At 38.4% G+C, this 22,454-nt stretch overlaps 1 protein-coding gene across 3 annotated transcripts in view; it reads left to right on the top strand.

Moving 5' to 3' along the window:
- Nucleotides 1-22,454, top strand: part of CALCR (calcitonin receptor) — a 176,036-nt gene that overhangs the window by 88,135 nt on the left and 65,447 nt on the right. For 2 of the 3 annotated variants that reach the window (XM_042471118.1, XM_042471116.1), the window contains 2 exons: nt 7,269-7,356; nt 21,588-21,741. In XM_042471118.1, coding sequence (XP_042327052.1) covers nt 7,309-7,356; nt 21,588-21,741 — 202 coding nt within the window. In that variant the 5' untranslated portion in view covers nt 7,269-7,308. The remainder of the gene's footprint in view (nt 1-7,268; nt 7,357-21,587; nt 21,742-22,454) is intronic. The other variant, XM_042471117.1, reaches the window with a different exon arrangement.

The following is a 22,454-nucleotide window of genomic DNA, read 5'->3' as shown; positions in this document are numbered from 1 at the left end:
TACTGCAGCCATTTACTCGAAACCACAAGGTTGCGAGTTCAAGACCAGCAAAAGGGCCCAAGCTCGACTCAGGCTTGCATCCTTCCGAGGTCGCTAAAATGAGTACCCAGACTGTTGGGGGCAAATTAGCTTACTTGCTAATTAGCTTACTTGCTGTTCACCGCTATGATCTTTGGAATAGCGGTATATAAATAAAACAAATTATTAATTATTATTATCTGTCACAGACAGATCATGGGCAGGAAAGCTAGGACAGCTCTTTCTTTGCTGTCTTTTTGGCTTCAGTTGAAGACTTTCTATTCTGACAAGCTCTGGGAACTGATGGTTAATAGGAGAAGGATTTTTATAGCACTGTACTGTTTTTTCACCTTTGTTTTTTCAAGTAATATTTTACATGTTTTTAATTTGTTGAACCTCAACATCTATATATTTTAACTATATGTTTTGATTATAATTTTCTGTTTTTTGTATGCCACCTTGAGTCCCAATCAGGAGAAAAGTTGTAAATACTTGTAAAGGGATAGATGGGTGGTTAGATTTGCTAGGACTCTGTCTGCAGGGTCATGACCTGTATTAAAATGGCCTAACTGCAGACGCTAATAGATCCAAAAAAATTTCTGAATGCTCTGCATGAATTTCCAATTACCATTGCTGGTGGCCCTGTTAATACTGTGTGAAATGGTTTTGACATTAAAAGGGGGACAAGGCAGGGATGCCCATTGTCCCCCCTGTTATTTATACTTCTATTGGAATATTTACTGAACAACATCAGGAAAAACCAAAAAATTAAAGGACTTAAGGCTAAAGGATCGGAATATAAGGTACAAGCCTATGCTGACGACCTTGTGGTAATACTGGAGGACCCTATTCAAAATATTGAAGCACTATGGTCGGAATTAAATTCATTTGGAAATTTATCGGGATTTAAAATAAATAAGGGAAAGTCGGTAATAATCACTAAAAATTTGAATAAGGAAGAAAGGAAGCTATTAGGGAAAAAACAGGATGTGAAATAACAAACAAAGTGAAGTATTTAGGAATAACCATCTCTAATAACAACACAAATTTGTATGATAATAATTACAAACCGATGTGGAGTAGCGTAAAGAAGCAGCTGGAAAATTGGGTTAAAATTAAAATGTCTTTACTTGGGAGAATAAATGCAGTAAAAATGTCAGTACTTCCAAAACTCAATTTTCTTTTTACAAATATACCAATAAATATTAGTAATAAATTAATGGATCAGTGGAATAAGGATATTAGAAAATTTATATGGAGAGGGAGTAAGGAGAGAATCAGGTGGAACAATCTTAAGGAAAGAAAAGGAAAGGGGAGGATGTGCCATGCCAGACCTTAAAATCTATAGATGGGCTTGCATTATGACATGGTTGGAAGACTGGATAACCCTAAAAGACAAATATGTGTTGAATTTAGAAGGCGAAAACTTACGATTCGGTTGGCATGGATATTTATGGTACAGAAAAGCGGTTATTCATAAGGAATTTGCTAATAATCCCTTTAGGAAAGCTCTGATGGAAACTTGGAAAATAGTCAAGGAAAAGTTTTACTTTAAAATACCTGGTTGGGTGTCTATCCACGAGGCATTTGCTAATAGGTGGGATACAGAGGACGATTGGTTTAGATATGAAGACTTAATTAAACACACTGAGACTATAAATATGACTATGAAAACTAGAGAAGAGATAATAGGAGAGGGAAAATATATAAATTGATATTACCAAATGAAGAAAAGGTTTGTGGAGGATAGTAATATGCTGGGAATTGAGCTAAAGTTGACTGAGCTAGATAAAATTATTTTTGATGATGGAGGGAAAAAAATTTCTAAATATTATAATCTGTTTAGAGAAAGGGAAAATGAAAAAGAACCTGTGAAACAGTTCATGATAGATTGGGCTAAAGATTTGGGGAAAGAAATACCACTGGATGCCTGGGAGCTAGCTTGGAAAAGAACGAAAACATTTACCAGCTGTCAGGATCTAAAAGAGAACTTCTTAAAAGTCAGTAATAGGTGGTACTATACTCCAGCTAGACTAATGAAGATGTTTAAAAAAGAAAGTGATCTTTGCTGGAGGTGCCATATGGAAAAGGGCACAACAATCCACATGTGGTGGAAGTGCGAAAAAATTAAAGACTTCTGGAATGAAATCCACTCTATAATACAGAAAATACTAGGCATTAGTTATAAGAAAAAACCAGAAATCTATCTATTAAATATGACTTATTTTTTAAAACCGGAGGAAGAAAAGAGGGTCTGGAAGATTTTTTTATATATGATAACGCTGGCTAGAATGGTACTGGCCAAACATTGGAAAGATGAAGGAAAACTACAGATTGAGGAATGGTTAATAAAATTAAGTGACATAAGACAATTGGATCTACTCACATATAAATTGAGTGATAAGAAGAAAGAAAAAATGGATAAGGAATGGGCACAGGTAGTGGTATTCCTACAAACAAGGTGGGGTCTGGATGAAAACCTGGCGAGCTTAATTAAATAATACTATAAATAATTTAGGGTTGTGGGATTTTTTTAAAAATATAATGGAAGGAAAAAAACCAGATATATTATATTAAGCGATAGTAGTTCTAAACGGGATTATTTGGTTCGATATTGTTGGAGAAATCAAAGAGATACGCACAATTTTTTTGAGTAAGTTTATTTGGGGTATTTTGGGTTTGGTTCTGATATGTAGGGGTCTCCGCACTTCCCCATTCTCAAAAAAAAAAAATTGTGTATTGTATACAAGCAAGAAGCAGTAAGAAATCAGGATTTCAACGCAAAGAAATTTATTTTCAGTAAGAAGACAGGAAGTAACGATGCCAAAAACAACGGGTGTAAATGATATATTGTTTACTTTAGTATATTTTGTAATCTTGTAAATTAATGCGATACTATAAATCTAATAAAGATATAAAAAAAATACTGTGTGAAATGGAGAGATGACTTAGTTCACCCTTTCATTCCTAACCAGCCTTAACTTGTTTTTATTGCATAGTCTACTTTGTTTTCTGAGGGGCTTGGGCAAATACAGCATTTTTGCAAACAACTAAAACTAAGGTGAGGAAAGGCTTTGGATAAATCTGATTAAACATAGGTTATTACTCATTTTAGGGTCCACACTGTGGTGCAGTAAAGGTGCTGTTGTGCAGACTCATTCAGGAGAGTTGTTTCATGTACTTAAGGGGCTATTACAGGGATGAGCAGCAATTTGTGCTCGATTTTGGGGCAGAAAAGGGTGAAAAGCCCTAGAATGAGCCCCCCCCCCCGACCATCCTTGAAGGACCATATTTGACTCAAGGGCTGCATTTTATCCTGTCCTAACCCAAGATAGTGAGGAGGGGCCATCAGAAGCTTGCAGTAAAGAATCTATGAAATATTCAGTCAATAAAATTCTTGATTTATGTGAAGAACTGAAGTGGAAGCTTTTGCCCTTGTTAGCTCTACTGAAGCTGTCAGCAGCATCCAATACCATCATTCATAGTATCCATGTTTGGTGACATGAGGAAACTTTTGTGGAGGTTCCAGCCTTTTTTGGTTGAATGTGCCCAGAAGGAAGTGCATAAACTATTGCTCATCCTTACAGCCGTAAGCTAATGGGGTCCCTAAAGCTCAATATTATATAAGATAAAGCTTTCTTTATATGAACGTATTGAAGAAGGGTATCTGTAGTTTGATGGAGAGGTATCAGCATTGTGAAGAGCCCCAGCCCCTGGACTCTAGATGACTCCTTCAAAAAAAGTTCTAGTTTTTTTCCAACTGATGCCAAGAAAACTTTGAAATCCTGACCCACATGGACATAGTAAGGGACTAGATGTGTAGTGAATTGAGAAGATATTGTGGCACAATCTAGACACAACATGCTGTATGTTGGTCAAACAGGAACTGCGGTTGCAGTCTGTTTTGCATGGAGTTTCACTGCCTCTAGGGTCAGATTTGCAATTTGGGGACATTCTTGGACCCAGAAGTGCTACTGGATAGCTGCTCTGGCCAGGAGTGTCATTTCTCACTTTTGGTTGGTGCACCAGCTGTTTCCCCTTCTGCCAAAGATAGATCTAACCACAATTACTCATCCCTCTTGATGTGGTCTGCATGGGCCTTTCCCTTTTAAAATGTTCAGAAATTACAGTTAGTACAAAATGTAATAGGCCATGTGGTAGGTATTTTAAAAACCATAAATGTCATCAATCTCCAGTCAATTGTACTGGCTTCTAATATGCTTCAAAGCCCAATCTGAGGTGCTGTTTTTAGTATATCGAACTCTAAATTGCTTGGGGCTAGAATATGTGAAATACCACCTTCCCCTGCATGAGCCTACTCATGCTTTGAGATCTTTGTCAGAGGAACTGTTGTCCAGCAAGAGAAGCTAAGCTAGTGGGTCTTTCTTTAGCAGCATCTGTGGAGCTTTCTTGCAAAGGAAGACAAGACAGTTCCTTTCCTATTGCTTTTTCAAATGGCAGTAGTTGTTCTGGGGTTGTTTTGTCAGCCTTCACCATTTTAAATGGTTAGGGTCCTGTTTTTAAAAATTCTTCTGTATTTCTGTAATTGTGTTGTTACTAGCTTTGGGATCCTGGTAGGCAGAAATGTAATATATGCATACTTTTGATGAATAATATATAAATAGTAGGCAAAACACTTACATTCGCCTTAATATTTTCATCACCCCACGCCTTGTTTTCTGACTTGACAAGGATTATACTCTGATCCTCCATCATACTGCCATCCATTAAAAATTATAACCTTTGATTTTGGAAAGAAAGCTTCCTCAACTGCAGCTCTGAAATGTTCAGTTACTTGAAGCAATGTGGTTGATCAATTTAGGAAATGAGAGAACAGGTTTAGGGGGGAAAAAGGCTCTTTGGTATGTTTTTCTTCTTAAAACTGGATCTGGAAAAGGACCCATGAACCACTAAAGAGAGAGCATCCAGAAGGCAATGCCAACTCATGCACAGCAACAATGCCTGGAAGAAGAGAGAAGATTGGCTTACTCCAGTCTACTTGTCAGAGGTTTCAGCAACTGTCCTGACTGTACCTAACACCTCAGGCTGGGCAGTGTAACTCAGTATTTTAAAGAGAAGAACCTTTTTAAATTTCTCTCTCTAGCCATTGTCTGTTTTGGGGCATCTAGAGTAGGCTTAATCACATCTGCTGAATTTTTCCTCTATGTTTCCTGCAGCCAACAATAATAGTCATAGCTTGAGTTCCCAGTGGCCTTTGTATTTTCTGATAAGCATGTGGTATTAAGGGGAGGAAATTATCTCTGGATAATTTGTTTCTCTTGTATTGAGAAAGGGCATGATGTAATTATCAACCCACCCTACCACTTGTCTAAAGCAAGCATGAAAAGAGAGCCAGTGTGGTGTAGTGGTTTAAGGGGCTGGCTGTGACTCTGGAGACCAGGGTTTGAATCCCTGCTCAACCATAGAAAGCCACTGGATGACCTTAGGCAAGTCATATTCTTTTGGCCTAAGAGGAAGGCAAAGGCAAACCCCCTCTTAATAAATCTGCTCCCCCCTCAAAAAAAATTCCATGGTAGGATTTGTTGGAGCTCATTTATAGGACTTAAGTGAAGCAGGCGTCAGACTTCTCAAACTCCTGATTCCTCATTCTAAAGTTACATGAAATCTTGTGTCTCTTGCTCTTGTATCCCTGTTAGGGGAACCAGTTCAATGTTTTAAAAATGAATTTGAGGCTTTCCACTCTACATGCTTGACTCCTGGTAAGGGGATATACAAGTATTTAGAAAGTAGGGACCTACTTTACACTAGATCCATGTCCCATTTCATGTAGGACAGACCTCTGTTTGAAGGAGTATCTGAGGATGCTTGTCTTTAAAGGTACCCTCCGTTTGCAGGGCTGCCCAATCCATATGCAATGTAAGGCAAAGAACCTTCAAGAATGAGAGAAAGGGCTATGAAGTTACCAATGAGTCCTAATGGTGCAGTGGTAAAATGCCAGTACTGCAGCCACAACGTTGTGAGTTCAATCCCAGAGGGATCCAGGTTGTCTCAGCTTTCCATCCTTTCCTTGTACGGTAAAATGAGTACCCAGCTTGTTGGGAGCAATTGGCTGACAGATTGTAAACTGCTTAGACTGAGAGTGCTGAGTTCACTATGAAAGCAGTATAGAAATGTAAATGCTTTTGCTTTACTAATTAAAAGTCAGTATCTGGACAGCATGTTGAACAAGCATGCGGATCACTGGGTTACTCTCTTCCCTAATATGGTGAGATGTATTATATTTCTGTTTCCAGATACATTTCTTCATTCTGGGGTGATGTTTCAGTCTCCACCTTAGTTTAAGCTTGATGATATTGATTCTGAGTCAGAAGTCTTGTGGCACACTGTTGCCGTCACTTTGGGATAAACACACAGGATGCAATAGGGAAAAAGTCAAATGAGGCATTTTGTGCTTGCATTCCAGCTGACATGAAACTATTTCTTTAGTCATACATTTTTTGTTTGCTTTTGTTTTTCCTTTGTTTATTTACTTTGCAGTTGTTGAAAAGTGCCTCCATTTTTCCAAGTACCCCTTGAGCTTTTTAAAATTTGGACACTAGCAGTGATGGCTGCTAGTTTTCATGTCAGTGGGGCAGTGAATCCACATTTTAGTCTCAACTTTACAAGAACTATCTAAGGTGCTGATCCTATGTGGAGGATAAGGCTTGGACACCGTGGGTAGCTTTTTAAATAACAGATTAAAACATGGAGCATATTAGCCACTCCACTGACCTGGAAGTCACCTGTTGTCCCTGGATATCAGAAGGACTGCTTGAAAAGATCCCCAAAATGGATTTTTGAGGCTCCACAGAATGGTGCACTTATCTGAGACACCACACTAAGAACCAAAAGCTCTTCAGATTTGGAAGGAAGGTAGCCATGCAGTCCTTGCTTTATTTCCTGATGAAACATGGAAAGCCTAAAAATTAAAGTCTTAATATTTTAGCTTCGCACTAATGAAAAAACATTCAAGCTTAGCAAATCATCATCATCATCATCATCATCATCATCATCATCATCATCATCATCATCATCATCATCATCAATGTTATTTATATTTCCTGCTTCTCCCTTCGGGAACCAATGAACTTCAATATGTACCATATTTCGATAGTTTTCTGACCATCTGTGCAGTCATTATTTCTTACACACAAACACAGTTGTTTAAGAAACAAACATTTAAAAATTTATACCTGATTAGCAATGGATAACTAAGACCTAACGGCGTGTGTTTTGTTCTCAATTCCCAGTAGGACCAGAAGGGACATATTGTTCCAGAAAAGATCTGCGATGGATAAAAAAAGCAATAGTTGCTTCTTGCTGATTATTCTACTAATTGTAAGTAAAAACAAAGCAAAAACAGTAACAAAAATGCTTCCACATTTATCATAAAAACCAGCAGAAGCCTTTAGGAGCCCACCTACATGTGATATTAATCATATAGTTTTGTCTCTCAGAACATACATTTCACACTGCTTATACGGGGCTGTGCAGACCAACAGTTTGGGCCAGCTTGGGGTTAGAGTTGGGGCATAGCGTCTCCACGACACATGCCCTGGCTCCATCCCAGGGCGGTGTGATGCTGCACACCACATTGCACAGCTTGCGGTGTCATGGTGCTCCTCCGACAATGCGTACCCATGACGCAGTGCTGAAAAAACACCGCCAAGCCATGACAACGTGGCTATCGCACCCTTTGCAGAGCGCAAAAAGGAACCACTTTTTGTGACTCCTTTTTGCACCTGCAAATGCCAGATCAGGGCCACGGCGTGCGGTTGCCTGAGCCCCAATCTGGCTGTAACAGGGGCAGCTCCTTTGGGGTTGTGTGTTCAGCCCCACAGTTTACTCCTACCAGGCAAATTGGGTTCTCTAGAATTCCAGTTTTCTTTACCAAAAAGGTCCTGTGTTTTTGCCAAGCAAATTGCCACTGCTTGTTGTGTGTGTAGTGGCGGTGGTGGGGAGATGACAGACCATCCAGATTGGACCCAAAAATTCAAAAGTAGGAAAAACTGGCCTAAAAAACCAGCATTTTCTCAAAAACCAGAACTGAATTTTACAGGTTGATACCGGTCTCAGAGGTGTCTGACTGAAATGCAGGAAAATGCTCCTATATTATTTGGGATTTTGTATCATTATGCCATCGTATTAATTTGGGTTGCCTAGTCAGAAGCATATTATACCACCATGTTGGATTGGATTGCTTGAGCATATTAGTTGCAACAGAACATAAGTGGAACCTGGACATATATGAAACAGTAAAGCATCTTTAAACACATCCTTATTTCAGACACATACTTAAACAAGATTGTTTTTAAATGGAATAGTTTGTGGCATTTTCTACTCCTTTCTGAGATAGTCAGGCACAAGCCATATGATGACACAGCGTGATTATATTTGAATGTGAGTTAATACACACACTGGGGAATGTATAACCAAATGGATACTGGATTTTAAATAAGAAACATTGATTTCTTGCAATCATTTACAGAAGATAGACCAGACATGGCAGATAGTGGTTGTTATTCCTGCATGTGATTAGAGATTTTGTGGGTTTTTGGGCTATGTGGCCGTGTTCTAGAAGAGTTTTTCTTCCGATGTTCACCAGCATCTGTGGCTGGCATCTTTGGAGAATGCATGCCGGAAAAAGTGGGTTGGTATATATATATATATAATATATATATATATATTATATATATATATATACGGTGTAAGCCTGGGAATCAGGAGTGATTTGCATGTGTATTGTTCTGTGCTGATGGCAGGCCTCAGGCTGGGAGGCTAATGCAGAAGAGGATTAGTGTGCTGCTAATGGGTGATCATTATCTGCTGGGAAAGCCCTGACCTGAGTGGTTTCCCATTTGCATTGTGCTGAGTCCTTATTTTTGCTATTCCTCAGGACTGGTAGCCAAATTTTGTTCACTTTAAGGGTTTCTTTCTTTCCGTTTGAAATTGTCCAGGTGTTTGTGGATTTCAGTGGCTTCCCTGTGCATCCTGACATGGTAGTGGTTGGCATGGTCCAGAATTTCAGTGTTTCAAACAGTATTTTATGCCCAGGATGGTTTGCAACATGTTCTGCTACTTGCTGATTTTTTCTGGCTGGCCAGTCGGCAGTGTCTCTCATGTTCCTTGATTCTTGTTTGCACACTGCGTTGGTGGTCCCTATGTAGACATGTCCGCAGCTGCATGGTATGCGGTAAACTTCTGTGCTGTGAGAGGGTCTCTCTGGTCCTTGGCTGAGCGAAGCATTGCTGGATTTTGTTCATCTGTTAGGGAAACATTCCCAATATGTTCATTGAAAGGAGTGTCCTTGAGTGAAGACAGAGAAACCGAAATGTCCATGAGGCAATAGCACTTTATTGATGGCCAGGCGACAGCACACCAGAAGATGGTGATAAAATGCTGCCGCCCCCAATAGCCATTTCCAAAAGTTTTTATAGCAAAACACAGTTCATTGTTTACATAGCATTAGCCTAATGGCTATTTTAGTACACACATGATTATACCACAGGCATTTAATTGGCTTATTGTCTAACATCACATGATTGGTTTTGTTCACTGTCCACGACAATGGTCACACATTTTCTTATTGGCTACATTTGCTATTACATTTGCTAGGAGCCTGGAATGCAAAGAGATACTAGCTAGGATGATCCTGTTTCCCTTCAAGACCACAGCAGAGCCAGAGCAGGTATTCAGAGCCCTCTAGAGAAAGGAGGGGTGAGGGGGTGAGGTGTACTAGGGTCACACAGAAAAAAAGGTAGGGGCCATCATAGCCCATGCACATTTACTCTCTAGCTCATTCTATGAGTCTACTGTAACCACTGATTCTTTTGCAAAGCCATGTACAGAAGCAGAAAGCAAGAAAGCATAAGTTCAGCCAATTTATGTCCCTCTCATCACTCGATTTGTAAACCATGTGAAGGTTGTGCTTCCTCACCATTTTTTGCCGTATTTCTGTGACTTCTTTGATGTATGTAAAATATCTTCTCTTTGGGTGGCTGCTTGTCTTCACTTCTCTGGGTATTCCTGGGCCTGGCAGCCCTTCTGATGTCTGAGCTGGAATAACCATTGGCCTGTAGAGCCGATACAAGTGCTTCAGTTCATCTTCCAAGAAGTGGGGCTCACAGATTGCGTTTTGGCAGGTCCTACCAGTGTTTTTGATTGTGCTTCGTTTTTGTCCTGGTGATGGTTGGAGGTCCTGTGCAGGATTCTGTCCAGGCTCACACAGTGGTGTGTGTGTGTGGGTCCTGTGTGTAAATTTTTCCAGGCAAGCATTCGCTGAGATGCTAGTCACAGATGCTGGGGAAACTCAGGAAGAAACTCTTCTAGAACATGCCACATAGCCACAAAAAACCACAAAATCTATGGAATGCCGCCCATGAAGGCCGTCGACTTCCACAGTGTGATTAGTGTTTGGGCTAAGTGGTATAAACAGTATTGAGATACCTTTTAGCCTCTGAGTGCTAAAACATATCTTGTTTTTAAAATGCACATTGAACTTTATAAATCAGAGTTTATAAAATTGGAATATCACTGTTCAATCCTTTTCAGGTTTACTCACATGTAAGTCCTGTAGGATTCATCAGGTCTAACTTCCCTAGTGTATCTGGACTAACAAAAATATGCAGCTTTAACTGGTCATTGCTATGGAATTAAGGGATTTGTAGTTTTCGTGAGATATTTAGCATTCTCTCTCAGAGAGCTCTACAAGTCCCAGGATTCCATAGCATTAATCCATGGCAGTTAAAACAGTGTTGAATTGCATTATTTCTGTAGTGCAGATGCAGCTAGTTAAATGGTTTAGGATTCCAGTTTATAACAGTGTTGCAGATATGTTTAGTAGATATCTGATTCATCCATTGGTATGACAATATTTCTTTTTTTCCTCTTCATTTTATTAATGTGAAACACGATAACAAATAATGGCACATAACAACAAACTAACAAGCATTTACAAATAGACATTACCGTCATATAACCTATACATATTATACATATCAGTAAATCTTCTAAGCTAAACATTTCCCATTGCTTCCAGAAGCCATTGGTACCTCTTTTTGAGTTTATAGCAAATACGACCAAGAAAAAAGAAAAAAAACTGTATTAGTACATATATCCTTTACATTATCGGTATGGGGAAAAGGAAATAAGAGTAAAGGAAAAATTCATATAAATTATAAAGATATATTTTCCTTTCAGTTATAATCCATTTCAATCGTTTAAAGCCAGAGAAGAAAAAGATCCTATACTTTAATCTCTTCATTGAATATAATAAATATATATAATAATAATATTGTTTTTTTATATACCGCTATTCCAAAGATCATAGCGGTGAACACAGTAGACAAAGTGCAAGTAAGCTATTTGCCCCCAACAGTCTGGGTCCATCTTTTGCGACCTCGGAAGGATGCAGGCCTGAGTCTAGCTTGGGCCCTTTTACTGGTCTTGAACTCGCAACCTTGTGATTTTGAGTGAAGGTGCGCAGTACAGGCATTTAAACCACTGCGCCACCAGGGCTCCGTATATAAATATTAATTATTATATATATGCTATATTTGTCTAACTCCCTAATTACACTGCTTTCATTCCATCAATATATTTAGACAATTCCATTCTTCCTTAACCATACAACATTTTTATTTCTCAGGCTGGCGGTAAGTATATCTGAGCTTTTAGCCCCTGATTTGACCAACCATGCCTCAGCTGTTGGGTTTGCGGGTTTCTCCAAAACTGGGCATACAAAATTCTGGCCGTGGTGATCATACACAAAATTAAACATGAGGCTTCTTTTGCCTTTTTTGTTTTCCAAATTCCCAGTCATATTTAACAAAAACAGTCGAGGGTCAAGTGGGATATCTAATTGTAAAAAATTAATCATCAATAATTGATAGATCCCAATATCCCGGGCTTTGATGCAGGACCATCATAGATGGAGATAATCTCCTTCATGCTATCAACATTTCAACATGTTTTCTTCACAGTTTTATATATCCTATTCAATTTAACAGGAGTCATATGCCATTGATACATCATCTTAATACAGTGGACCCTTGTTATACGCTGGGGTTTGGTTCCAAGATCTCCCATGTATAACAAATCCGTGTATGCTCAAGTCCCATTAAATATAAGACATAGCAAAATGGTGTCCCTTATAAAAAATGGAAAATCAGGGTAAATTTATACTTTTTTGTAACATTTTCATAACCGTGTATGCTTAAATCCGTGTATAAAAAATCCGTGTATAAGAAGGGCCAACTGTATAGTTCTCCTTAAAGTTTTGACATAAAGTAAATTTTCTAGTCACTCTCCATGATCTTTCCCATAATTCCAAGTCTATATTTTTTCCAAAATCTTGCGACCATTTCACCATGCAGTTCTTATTCTTTACTATTCATCCTAAGATCTCTACCTTTCAGAATTCTATAATATCTTGAAAGAGTGTCCTTTCTCTTTATTTCTATAACTTATCCAATTCATTAGATTCCATGGTAATTCAAAATTAACACAATCTGATTTAAATCTTTCCGCTATTTGAAAGTAACTAAACCAATCTAGTATAATATTCTCAAATTCCAATTGTTTCCCTTGTTTAAGGAGATCATCTATCATTTCCCCTGAAAACAATATCAGAAATCTAAGCCAGGTCCTATTACAGATTTTGGACCTTTTTTGAAATGCTTCCTGAGGAGACACCCATTTAGGTATTTGTCTATAAAACAGAGGTTTTAACGTTGTTCCATATCAACAATAAAGATCTTCTTATGAAGTGTGTTTCAAAATCTCTGTTTTCTCTTACGCTTTGTTATACCAGAGGAAAGCGTGTAGACCAAATCTCAAATCATTACCTTCTAGAGATAGTAATCTTTCATCTTCTAACTTGAACTATTTTTCTAAGCAACACAACCCAGATGCAAAATAGTACCATTTAAGATTAGGGAGGGCGCAGCCTCCTCTGTCCCAATTGTCCGTTAGAATCCTCCATCTTACCCTTGCTCTTTTTCCTTCCCATAGAAACTTAGACAATTTTTTTTGCCATACTGAGAATACTTTCAAATTAGATATTATTGGTATATTCTGAAATAGATATAAGAATCGTGGTATTATACTCATTTTTATAGTTGCATCCTACCAGAAAAGGAAAGGTACAATTTAGCCCATGTGGCTAAATCTCTTTTTATCTCATCCCATAACTTATTATAGTTATTTTCGAATAAATCAATATTCCTGTTTGTTATTGTAATTCCTAAATACTTAGCCTTATTTGTTATATTAAATCCAGAAATTTTACTCAATTCCAAATTCTCTTCTTTACTTAGATTCTTTGTTATAAATGATGTTTTAGATTGGTTTATTTTCAGACCTGAAACTTCAGCAAATTCTTGTAAAATCGATGTCAGAACATTTATATTGTCTAGTGGGTTATCCAAAAAACAAATCAGGTCATCAGCGAAGGCTCTTACTTTATACTGTCTATTGGTATGACAATATTGATTATCATTATTGTCACCTTCTATACTATGAGTGACATAGTTTAAAAAATGCAAACATTTCTCAATTTTCACATCTGATAAGACTGCACAGTTTTGAAAAAACATTTACAAGTAATGAATATGTGGGAAATACAAATGGAGGAGTCATGTGTGCCATTTATATCGGAGTTGGGGTACATATTTCATTCAGAGATGGGGTTATGGTGGTGAGATTTCAATAATTCCCAGATAGAGTGTCTGAGAGTATTTACAGCATGAATCCCAGGCACCATACAGTGAAAATCCAAATCTTGTACTATTGCTTTGGTGGCTGCTGGCAGGGGAATGTATGACTTTAAGGAAAGAATTCATTCACTGTGCTGTTAAACTTTAGTGGGTAGTTAGGGTGGCCACAAAAATGTACCAAGCTAAACCTTGTTTATAAAAGACTTACATTCTATTTGACCTTAGAGTTTTTCTGCTTTATTATATTTTTTTGAGGATCACAGGCAAAACATATTTGATGTATGGCATTTGCTTTAAAGGTCATTTAAAAAGTTCTGTTTAATATTCTGCTTCCATTATCAATGAAGATACCTTTTCAGATGCTTGCTCATTATATGAGCTATTTTCAGCATCATTTGTATATTCTCTTCTCATCATCTGGAGTCTTATCCATGGAGATTCTCATATTCCTTTTGAATTGGTTGCTTGGCAGTTGTGCATTATTTCCAAGTGTCCAATAATATTCATTAAGGCAAATTTTGCTTCTGTTCAGATTCCATTAACAACTTTTATGTGCAAAGAGGTTACCAACATTCAGAAATCTGCTTTTTTATTACAGTGTGTGTGTGTGTGTTTAAAGCACCTTTTATAACAGTCTAATGCGTGATGGCTTGGTGGTCGTATGTACGACGTCATTTACTTGTTTTTTTAGGAGTGACATCATATGTACGGCTGCTAAACTGCCACATGGGACATCAATTAATCAGTTGTCTTCGGAAGGATTGTTACTAACCCCTTTCATCCTGATTGTGAAGCTGTAATTAATTCATTCCTCTTTAAGAACTATTCGTTGACTTACTTAATTATACCTCAAATATAAGGTTTAAGGTATGTGGGATACCTTCTACAACCTACACAGTAATATCATTGATCCTTCCATTTAAAATACAATCTTAGAAGGTTGTGTTTCAGGACACAGTTATATACCATGAAAGTAAAGATTATGTTTGGTGTTATATGCAGAAGCCATCACTGAAAGAACCATGCAAAGAATTGTGAATGCTCTGTGTAATGCTGGACTTGTGTTTCTTAATTATTATCTCTACCCGCATGAAAAACTGAGTGGGTATTTAAAAACAAACTGCTGAAAAACAGGCATGGGTTATTCAAAGAAAAAAAGTTTTTAAAAATCCAACAGGGCATAGCATACTTAAATTAGGGATCTGTAAGAGGGACTATTCCGTTGTGACAAGGCTATGGAGTCAGCATGAGAGCATCTGCACTGTGGAAATAATGCAGTTTGGCTCCACTTTAACTGCCATGGCTCCAACCTACAGAATCCTGGGCCTTGTAGTTTTATGTGGCACCAGCACTTTTTGGTAGAGAAAGCTAAAGACTTTGGAAAGCTGCAAATTCCAAGATTCTGTGAATGGAGCTGCAGCACTTAAAGTGTTATCAAACTGCATTGCTTCTAAGTGTAGATGCACCAAAGGCCAAACCACCTCCAACTCCAACTCCTCTATTTTTCTGCTGTCTGACTCTGATTCTGATGTCTTCATAAATGTCAAATGTATGTTAACTAGTAAGAACAAATTTGCTGTAGTAAAATGGTAGCATAAGGCCGCCACCACATGAATCATCAGGTTACTTAGATTTATAGAACATCAAATATATTTATTTGATTAAACATTCTGAAGATGAAAACCTCCATAAATTCCTATGAAAGTAAATGTGCAACAAACTAGGCATTTAATATTATAAGTTTTTATTCTGAAGCTAGAATCAGAATTGCAATATTTCTACCGACTCCAGCTCTGACTGCAAAGCCACAGGTCAGGTTGTGAAACCCTGATGGTGGAACATTTCCCTCGCCTCAAGCAATGATGCCCGGTTCCCACTTTAATGTTGAGAATTGTCACTTATATCCTACTAGATGGTGTTAATCCTGATCCTGAACTTTTAAAACTATGTTCTAATGAAAAAGTTATGTTAGTTGCAACATTAGTGATTATTTAATTATTTATCTTATTTTACTTATGTTCTGCCTGACTCCCAGAACAGGACACAAGGCAGCTTAGAACAAATTAAAGCACATTAATACATAAAACATAAAACAAAGCTTTTTTTGCCAAGAAAAACCCCAAGCCTTAGGGTCACCATAAGTCAGAAATGATTTGAAAGCAACAAACAACAACAACAACAAATATAAGTTTTTAAAAACTCAGCTCAGTTCTATTAAAATTCAAAGTTTAAACAATTTAGAATACATTGAAAACATTTTTTTTAAAAAACGCAAAGCACATCCCATTTGAAAATCCTTCTGCCACAACAAATAAAGAGCCAAAGGTCTGCCTAAAACTGAGCAGAGAGATACTCTTTCATACAATAATATAACATTTTTGCTTATCCATAATATAGAAATTTTCCTGTAAATTCTTTTTGCTCTGCCTTGTGGCAGAGCTTCCCTGAGATTAATTCAGTCTGAAGGGATCTTCATCTTCCCCCTTTTCTCTTCCACAATCTTTGGGACCATTGGAAAAAGAACGTCCTATAAGGAAAAGGACATCCCAGATGATCAGGCTCTATGTAGACCTCTAATGTTACTGAGGATGCTATGTATCTCAGTTACCTTACCATTGGGACCTTTCCTAGAGCACTCATTTGTTGGTTGGGAAACGCTTTGGCAATTTTGGAACACTGCCCAGCTTCAAGCTTGGTGTCTTGGAGAAGACCTTCTTGTTTGCCTTGGACTTTTAAATGCTGAGTTCTTAAGTGTACTGAGTTCTTATTCTGCACGTAAACTGTACGGTATATTCTGGGAGGGTTTGGTTCTACTGTGTATAATTTTGTTGTTTTATTGTACATCAACTTCACTGAGAAGCTTCTGCCCAACAGAATGGAGTAAAAATTTTCTGAATGAAATAATAAAAGCATTTCAAAATTATTTATCGCTGAAAACTAGAACACTTGCCATTTCCATAGCTTTCACTGGGCTTTAAATAAATCGTATGAATGCTGGATGGATTTGATGCAGGACTGGAAATACAAAATTAATGTGATTCTAGTTGATTTTTCAACCCCTAAGAAATTATCTGGGAAGTCTAATAGTATTAAATTAAACTGAATGTGGTGGATTAGTCTTCCAGATGTATTGTAGAACAATTTCCAGCATCCCTGGCCATGACACCAATGACCATGCCGGTATTTAAATCTCTTAAAAGAGTTCATGTTTCCTTCTGCTTGCACAGCTACAAGCTTATGTTTAAATCATTAAATTCTTCTATAAAACTGTGGTGGTGAGGTGAATGACATATGAAAGGGACAGATAGTTTTATTTCCTGGGAACCTCATGTGAGAATTGAGGTCACAATTTTGGCCAATATTAATATAGCAAGGGAAATTATTTTAATACTGGCAACAGATTCACCTCCTCATGTTGTCAAGGTAAAGTGGAATAGTACAGATAAGTGTCCGAAATATAAAACATTAAAATCACCTCATCTTTCAAATATTGTTTTGACTTTGCCATTAGGTTTGAATCACTGTTATTGAGGTAGCACATAACATTTTGACAGAAGCTTTAAAACACAGTGTACTCTATTCAGAATAGAAGGAATCTAACACAAGCATGTCAGTAGCAAATCTTTATACCTGCTGAATTAGGATTTGCTCAACGTGCATAGAAAATGTCTTCATTGACAGGATGTCCTGATAGGCAAGAGTGGGGGCAGTAAACTGATACCTTAATAGTGTTGCCCTATGGTTGTCTACTTGGAGGTAGGTCCTACTGATTTCATAGAACTGCAGCCTGAGAGTACAAAATATATATGCAGTACTTTTTAAAAAAAATCCAGTGGATTTCAGTGGAGGAAGGTAATCCACATATATACATTTGGTGGTGTCTCCTTCCTTAGAGGTATTTAAACAGAGGCTGGATGGCCAACTGCCGGGTATGCTTTGATTGAGATTTCCTGCATGGCAGGGAGTTGGACTGGATGGCCCTTGTGGACTCTTCTAACTCTATTATTCTATGATTCCACTGAATGGGATAGAAGCTATGTAAAGCTTACAAAAAGGAAGACTTCTTGATTCCCATGTTTTCAATGGATTGTAAACTACTTTCTTGAGTCTACTTTCGCAGCCTTTACTCAGACAATCTCTAGTCCTATTTTCGAGGCTTATAGAAGGGAACTCAGGCAAGGTGCATCCTCCAACTTCAGCTGGAACTCAGTGATTACAGCTAATAGTTGGAATGGTGTCTTTGGGAACCCATTCAAAGAACTTGAGAAAGTTACTAAACAGCCAATAATATGGGTTTTTGCTTTGTTTTGTTCTTTTTTATTTTTGGAACATGAGGCAGAAAATCTCACAGACCCCACTCTCCATACTTAGCAGTAACAATGCACTAGTAATAAATTTCAGTAATAACTGCCAGTTTCCCATCTTTTTATGATGCCCAAAATCTGTTTTCTGAGGCAGCCACCTCAGTCTACTTGAAGGTAGAGCTGGTGCTATGAACAGGCAAATGTACCCTGGATTGAGAATGTCATTGGGCTTCACTTCCCCAGTATGAGTTTGCAGGTCTCCTCCAACCTAATCTCATTTGTGGTAGTGTTCATGCACACGTATGTTGACAAAAATGAGAAGCAGAAACTCTACAGCCCAGCTGGCTTTATAAAAATCCATTAGCTAGGCTGCACACAATTTCATCTTGCTCTATTGCTTTACATTAGCACTAATCCTTGGAATCATTGAAAGGTTTTCTGGATGATCGTTGTAAATACGCTATGGTTGACAGTCATTTGTAAATATTTTTATACTTTATATTATGTTATATATATATTTCTGTATCTCTATTATGTGTGATATCTGATGGCCTTTGGGCACAAGCAATAAATTGATTTTCTTTGGTACCAGCTGGTAATGTCCCAGCAAACATAGTATGGTCCACCATTGAGAACTATATTAAGAAAGCTCAGGTAGCAATACAACATGACTGCAAACCCTTATGGTATCCATAGAACTGGCTGTTACAAACTAAAAGACTAAAATCCAACTTTTCTAATGGCCCTTCTTAAGATTCTGCATGCTAATTTGGGAGAAGGCCTTCTTTTAAAAAACAAACAAACCTGAAACTATATCAGATGACAGTATTTTGAAACCTGTGAGCAGTTAGATTTCAGCTCAGTCCATTGGATTTCAAAGGCAACAGAAATTCAGTTGAAGCTGTGTGGGATATAGGAAGCAATCTCTTAGGAGTTTATCTTAAGGACAAGAGTCAAAGGAGGATGAAAGAGGTTGGCAGTGTTATTACTTATGATTGAGTAACTAAAAAGAGCATAAAAAGAACATTCTGCCTCTTTCCTGTGGCTGCCTACACAATTAAACTATTCCTCATTCAAATCAAATATACTGTGATTTGGCCTCACACTATTCAAAGGACTTTGGGCTTTTTGCAGGAAAAGATTCACAGTTGACACCTGAGTATCCATGAGGATGCACACTGAACATGTGCCATCTGTCCAATTCACATGAATTTGCATGGCTATGCATTTTCAACAGAGGGAGGGTGAATAGATGCAAATTTGCCTGGGAGGGCGGTGCCACAATAAGACATGAGCCATATGTGGAGGAAAGGCCACAACTTTATTCACGCAAAACCAGCAGCCAAAAGGTAGGGTTGGCCAAAAGCATGAGGTCTGGATCATCGTACAACCCGCTGTTGTAAGATACTGGCCAGTCATATATCAGCAAGATATCGGGATGAGCTAGGGGCTGATGGAACACCCTCTCATATCCATGCAACCTAGTGATTGCATTCAAATTAAATCCCCTAGTCACCGGGAAGCGGTGTCATGTTATGGCCCCCGCAATGGCCACAACGCATGTCCTCATTGCTCCCGTGTCCCATAGGGACTCCCGATACAGTGCTATGCAACCATATAGACCATGACCACCAGATCCAGACCCTCTGCTGCCACCCCAAAGTTGTGACAAACACCAACACCCTGGCGGAGGACGGGTGGGAGAGCCAAGCAGCAAATGGCACCGTGCACTGGGCAACTGGGCCTAAATAGGCCATGCCCAGGGGGTTGCTGGGAAGAGAGTAGCCCTACCCCCAGAGCAGCCGAACCAATCAGTCGCCCCAGAGGACCAAGGCAACCATAGAGAGGGACTATCCGCCCCCTAGAGCGGCCTTTCAGAGGCAGAAGTACCTCCCTTTCCCTCCCCAGCAACCAATCGCCAGCAAGCACGCCCCAGCAAAGCATGCTGGGGCACTCCACCGAGCCTGCGTCGCCACTCCGGCGGCAACACGGCCTGCCCGTTCAGTTGGGCGGCCGTCTTTTGCACAGGGAAAGTGAAGATAATTAAGCACTGATGCAAATGTGCAATAATTCACAGCAATTCACATAATACACTTATGGATACACTAGGCCCTGGATCCTGATCAGCTATAGACAATGCTGGTCCCTCCACTTGTTTTAATGCAGCTCAAAATGAGATGATATCATGATGTAGCCTTATTCTGAAAACAGCAATAGGAGTTGTTTGTGTTAGATCAGCAGCTGGTTTGTCAGATATGTGCATTACACCATACCTTCCTGATTAGGTAGGGAGAGCCCCAACTAATCCCCTGTAGCCCCATGTTTTCAGCTGCTTTTAAAATATCCCATTTCCATCCCCCTCCTTTTCCCCTTTGTTGTTGGTTTACTTCAGTTGCTGCAACTGAGTTGAAAATGCAAAAGTACTCAATTTGTACTCAATTAACTCAGCAAGAGAGAGAATAGAAAAGGGGGTGGAATCTCAGCCTTGCTGGTGGCCAGGCAATAGAGCCAAAGTTAATGAGGAAGAATACACAAAATTACTATTTTAAGCAGGGAAACGCTGGAATTTATGCTGAATTTAGGAAGGGTAAGATTCCATCCTTTCCTTTCCTCTCCCTCCTACTGAGTTAACTGAATGCAAACTACTTTTTCACTTTGCACTTGGTTTACAGTAATTAAAGTAAGCTGAAGACAAAGTCAGAGGAGGAGACATTGGAGTTTATCAGACTAGGGAAATTGGAAATATAATCCAATGGCAATCTGAATGCAATCATGAGGTTTAATGTTATTGCGTGATAGACTACCACATGCAAATTCAGGCAATGGGAAGTCATTCCGAACGCAATCATGAGGTTTCACATTACTGCGTGATAGACTACCACACAGAATTTCGGGCAATGTCAAGCTATTTTCGGCCAATGGGAAGTCAGTTCGAATGCAATTCAAATTCACGTAAATTTGCTGAACCAGCAAATTCACGTGAATATGTTCTGGTCCCACTTTCTTTTCATTTGAAATTAAGAGACATTCCTCCCATGTGATAAACTCCAATATAAAAGAAGCTGAGAAAGTGGGTAGCCTCAGATTACCCAGGGCTGTTCCTGCCAAACTGGGACAGTTGGGGCCATGTTATTGTTATACAATGTTATTCCCCAATGTGCTCCCAGTATGGGTTTGTGTAGGAGTATAAAACCCACCATGCTCCTCAACTTCCACTTGTTAAAATATATCTAAATATATCATGTGTAGCACATATACCAAAGAAACAAATAGATGCTGGAGACACAATAGAAGCTTCTGTCCATAATCAAAACCATGCATTCCTTTGCAATGGCTTATTCAAACCTGTATTTTGCCTCTTCTAAAGAAATGTGTCATCGATGGTAAAGCACTATACATTTTTGCAAACAAAACATAAAGTCTCCATGACAACCTTAAGTCTAAGTGTAGATAAAATGGGCTTTGAAGTAAGAATGATGATCACCTCCTGTGTCTGATTATATCCTCCTGGTTTTCACGTGTGCATTAACAGATTTTCCTCTTTGTGCAGAGAATGGCTCCAAGTCTCTCTTCTACTGTAAGTTATACTGACCCCACCTTAGAGCCTGTAGCAACTCAACATTCAGCAGTACGTCAGAAGATAGTAGATTCACAGTTCAAATGCTATGAGAGGATGAACAGAACACCTCCTTACAAGAAAAAAGGTAAAAAGAAAAGCAAATTAGAAAAAACAATTTTACATTACTTTGATGCATTTCTGAAATGCTGTAAGAATGAAGGGGAAAAATACTCTGTACGAATAATCAGAGCTATAAAAACAAATGGACACATCTGTTGTTTTGTGATAAATGTAAGTTTGGAAATTACAAATGATTTTCTAAAGAGTGAAAAAAGTAAAGTTTTGCAATAGCTGACCTACAGTGCAATCTTTTAGTTTTAAAGCTGATTGAGATGTATTAAATAGACAAAAAAAAAATCTTTTAAAAAATTGTACATTTCTCTGGAAGTACTTTTTTCTATGCTGGTCTTCTCTTCTGGAACTTCCATTTAGGGCTCACTCATTTTTATTTTTTACAAGCAATTGAGGTAATGGGTTTGGGTGTTATCCTTTCTATGTTTACCTTCTTATTATTGCTGTTATTGTAGTTGTCATTGTCATCATCATCTTCATATTTTCATCATTTATGTCCCACCTTCTTCCTAACATTGGGAATCAAGGTGGGTAACAATGTACAATACAGATCAAAATCTATAGAAAAACGTTGGCAAATATTGAGTCCCTGTACTGGAAGGAAGGTGGGGTATAATAAATATTTTATACAAACACACACACACACACACAGCCTGAATGTGTTGGACTGACCTCCATATAATGTGTTCCAAATAAGGATACTAGCTTTACAAACAGATGTGCTGT

The sequence above is a fragment of the Sceloporus undulatus genome, chromosome 6 (genome assembly GCF_019175285.1).
Source record: "Sceloporus undulatus isolate JIND9_A2432 ecotype Alabama chromosome 6, SceUnd_v1.1, whole genome shotgun sequence".
In the NCBI taxonomy this organism is placed as follows: Eukaryota; Metazoa; Chordata; class Lepidosauria; order Squamata; family Phrynosomatidae; genus Sceloporus; species Sceloporus undulatus.
This window is presented reverse-complemented; position numbering and strand designations above follow the sequence as displayed.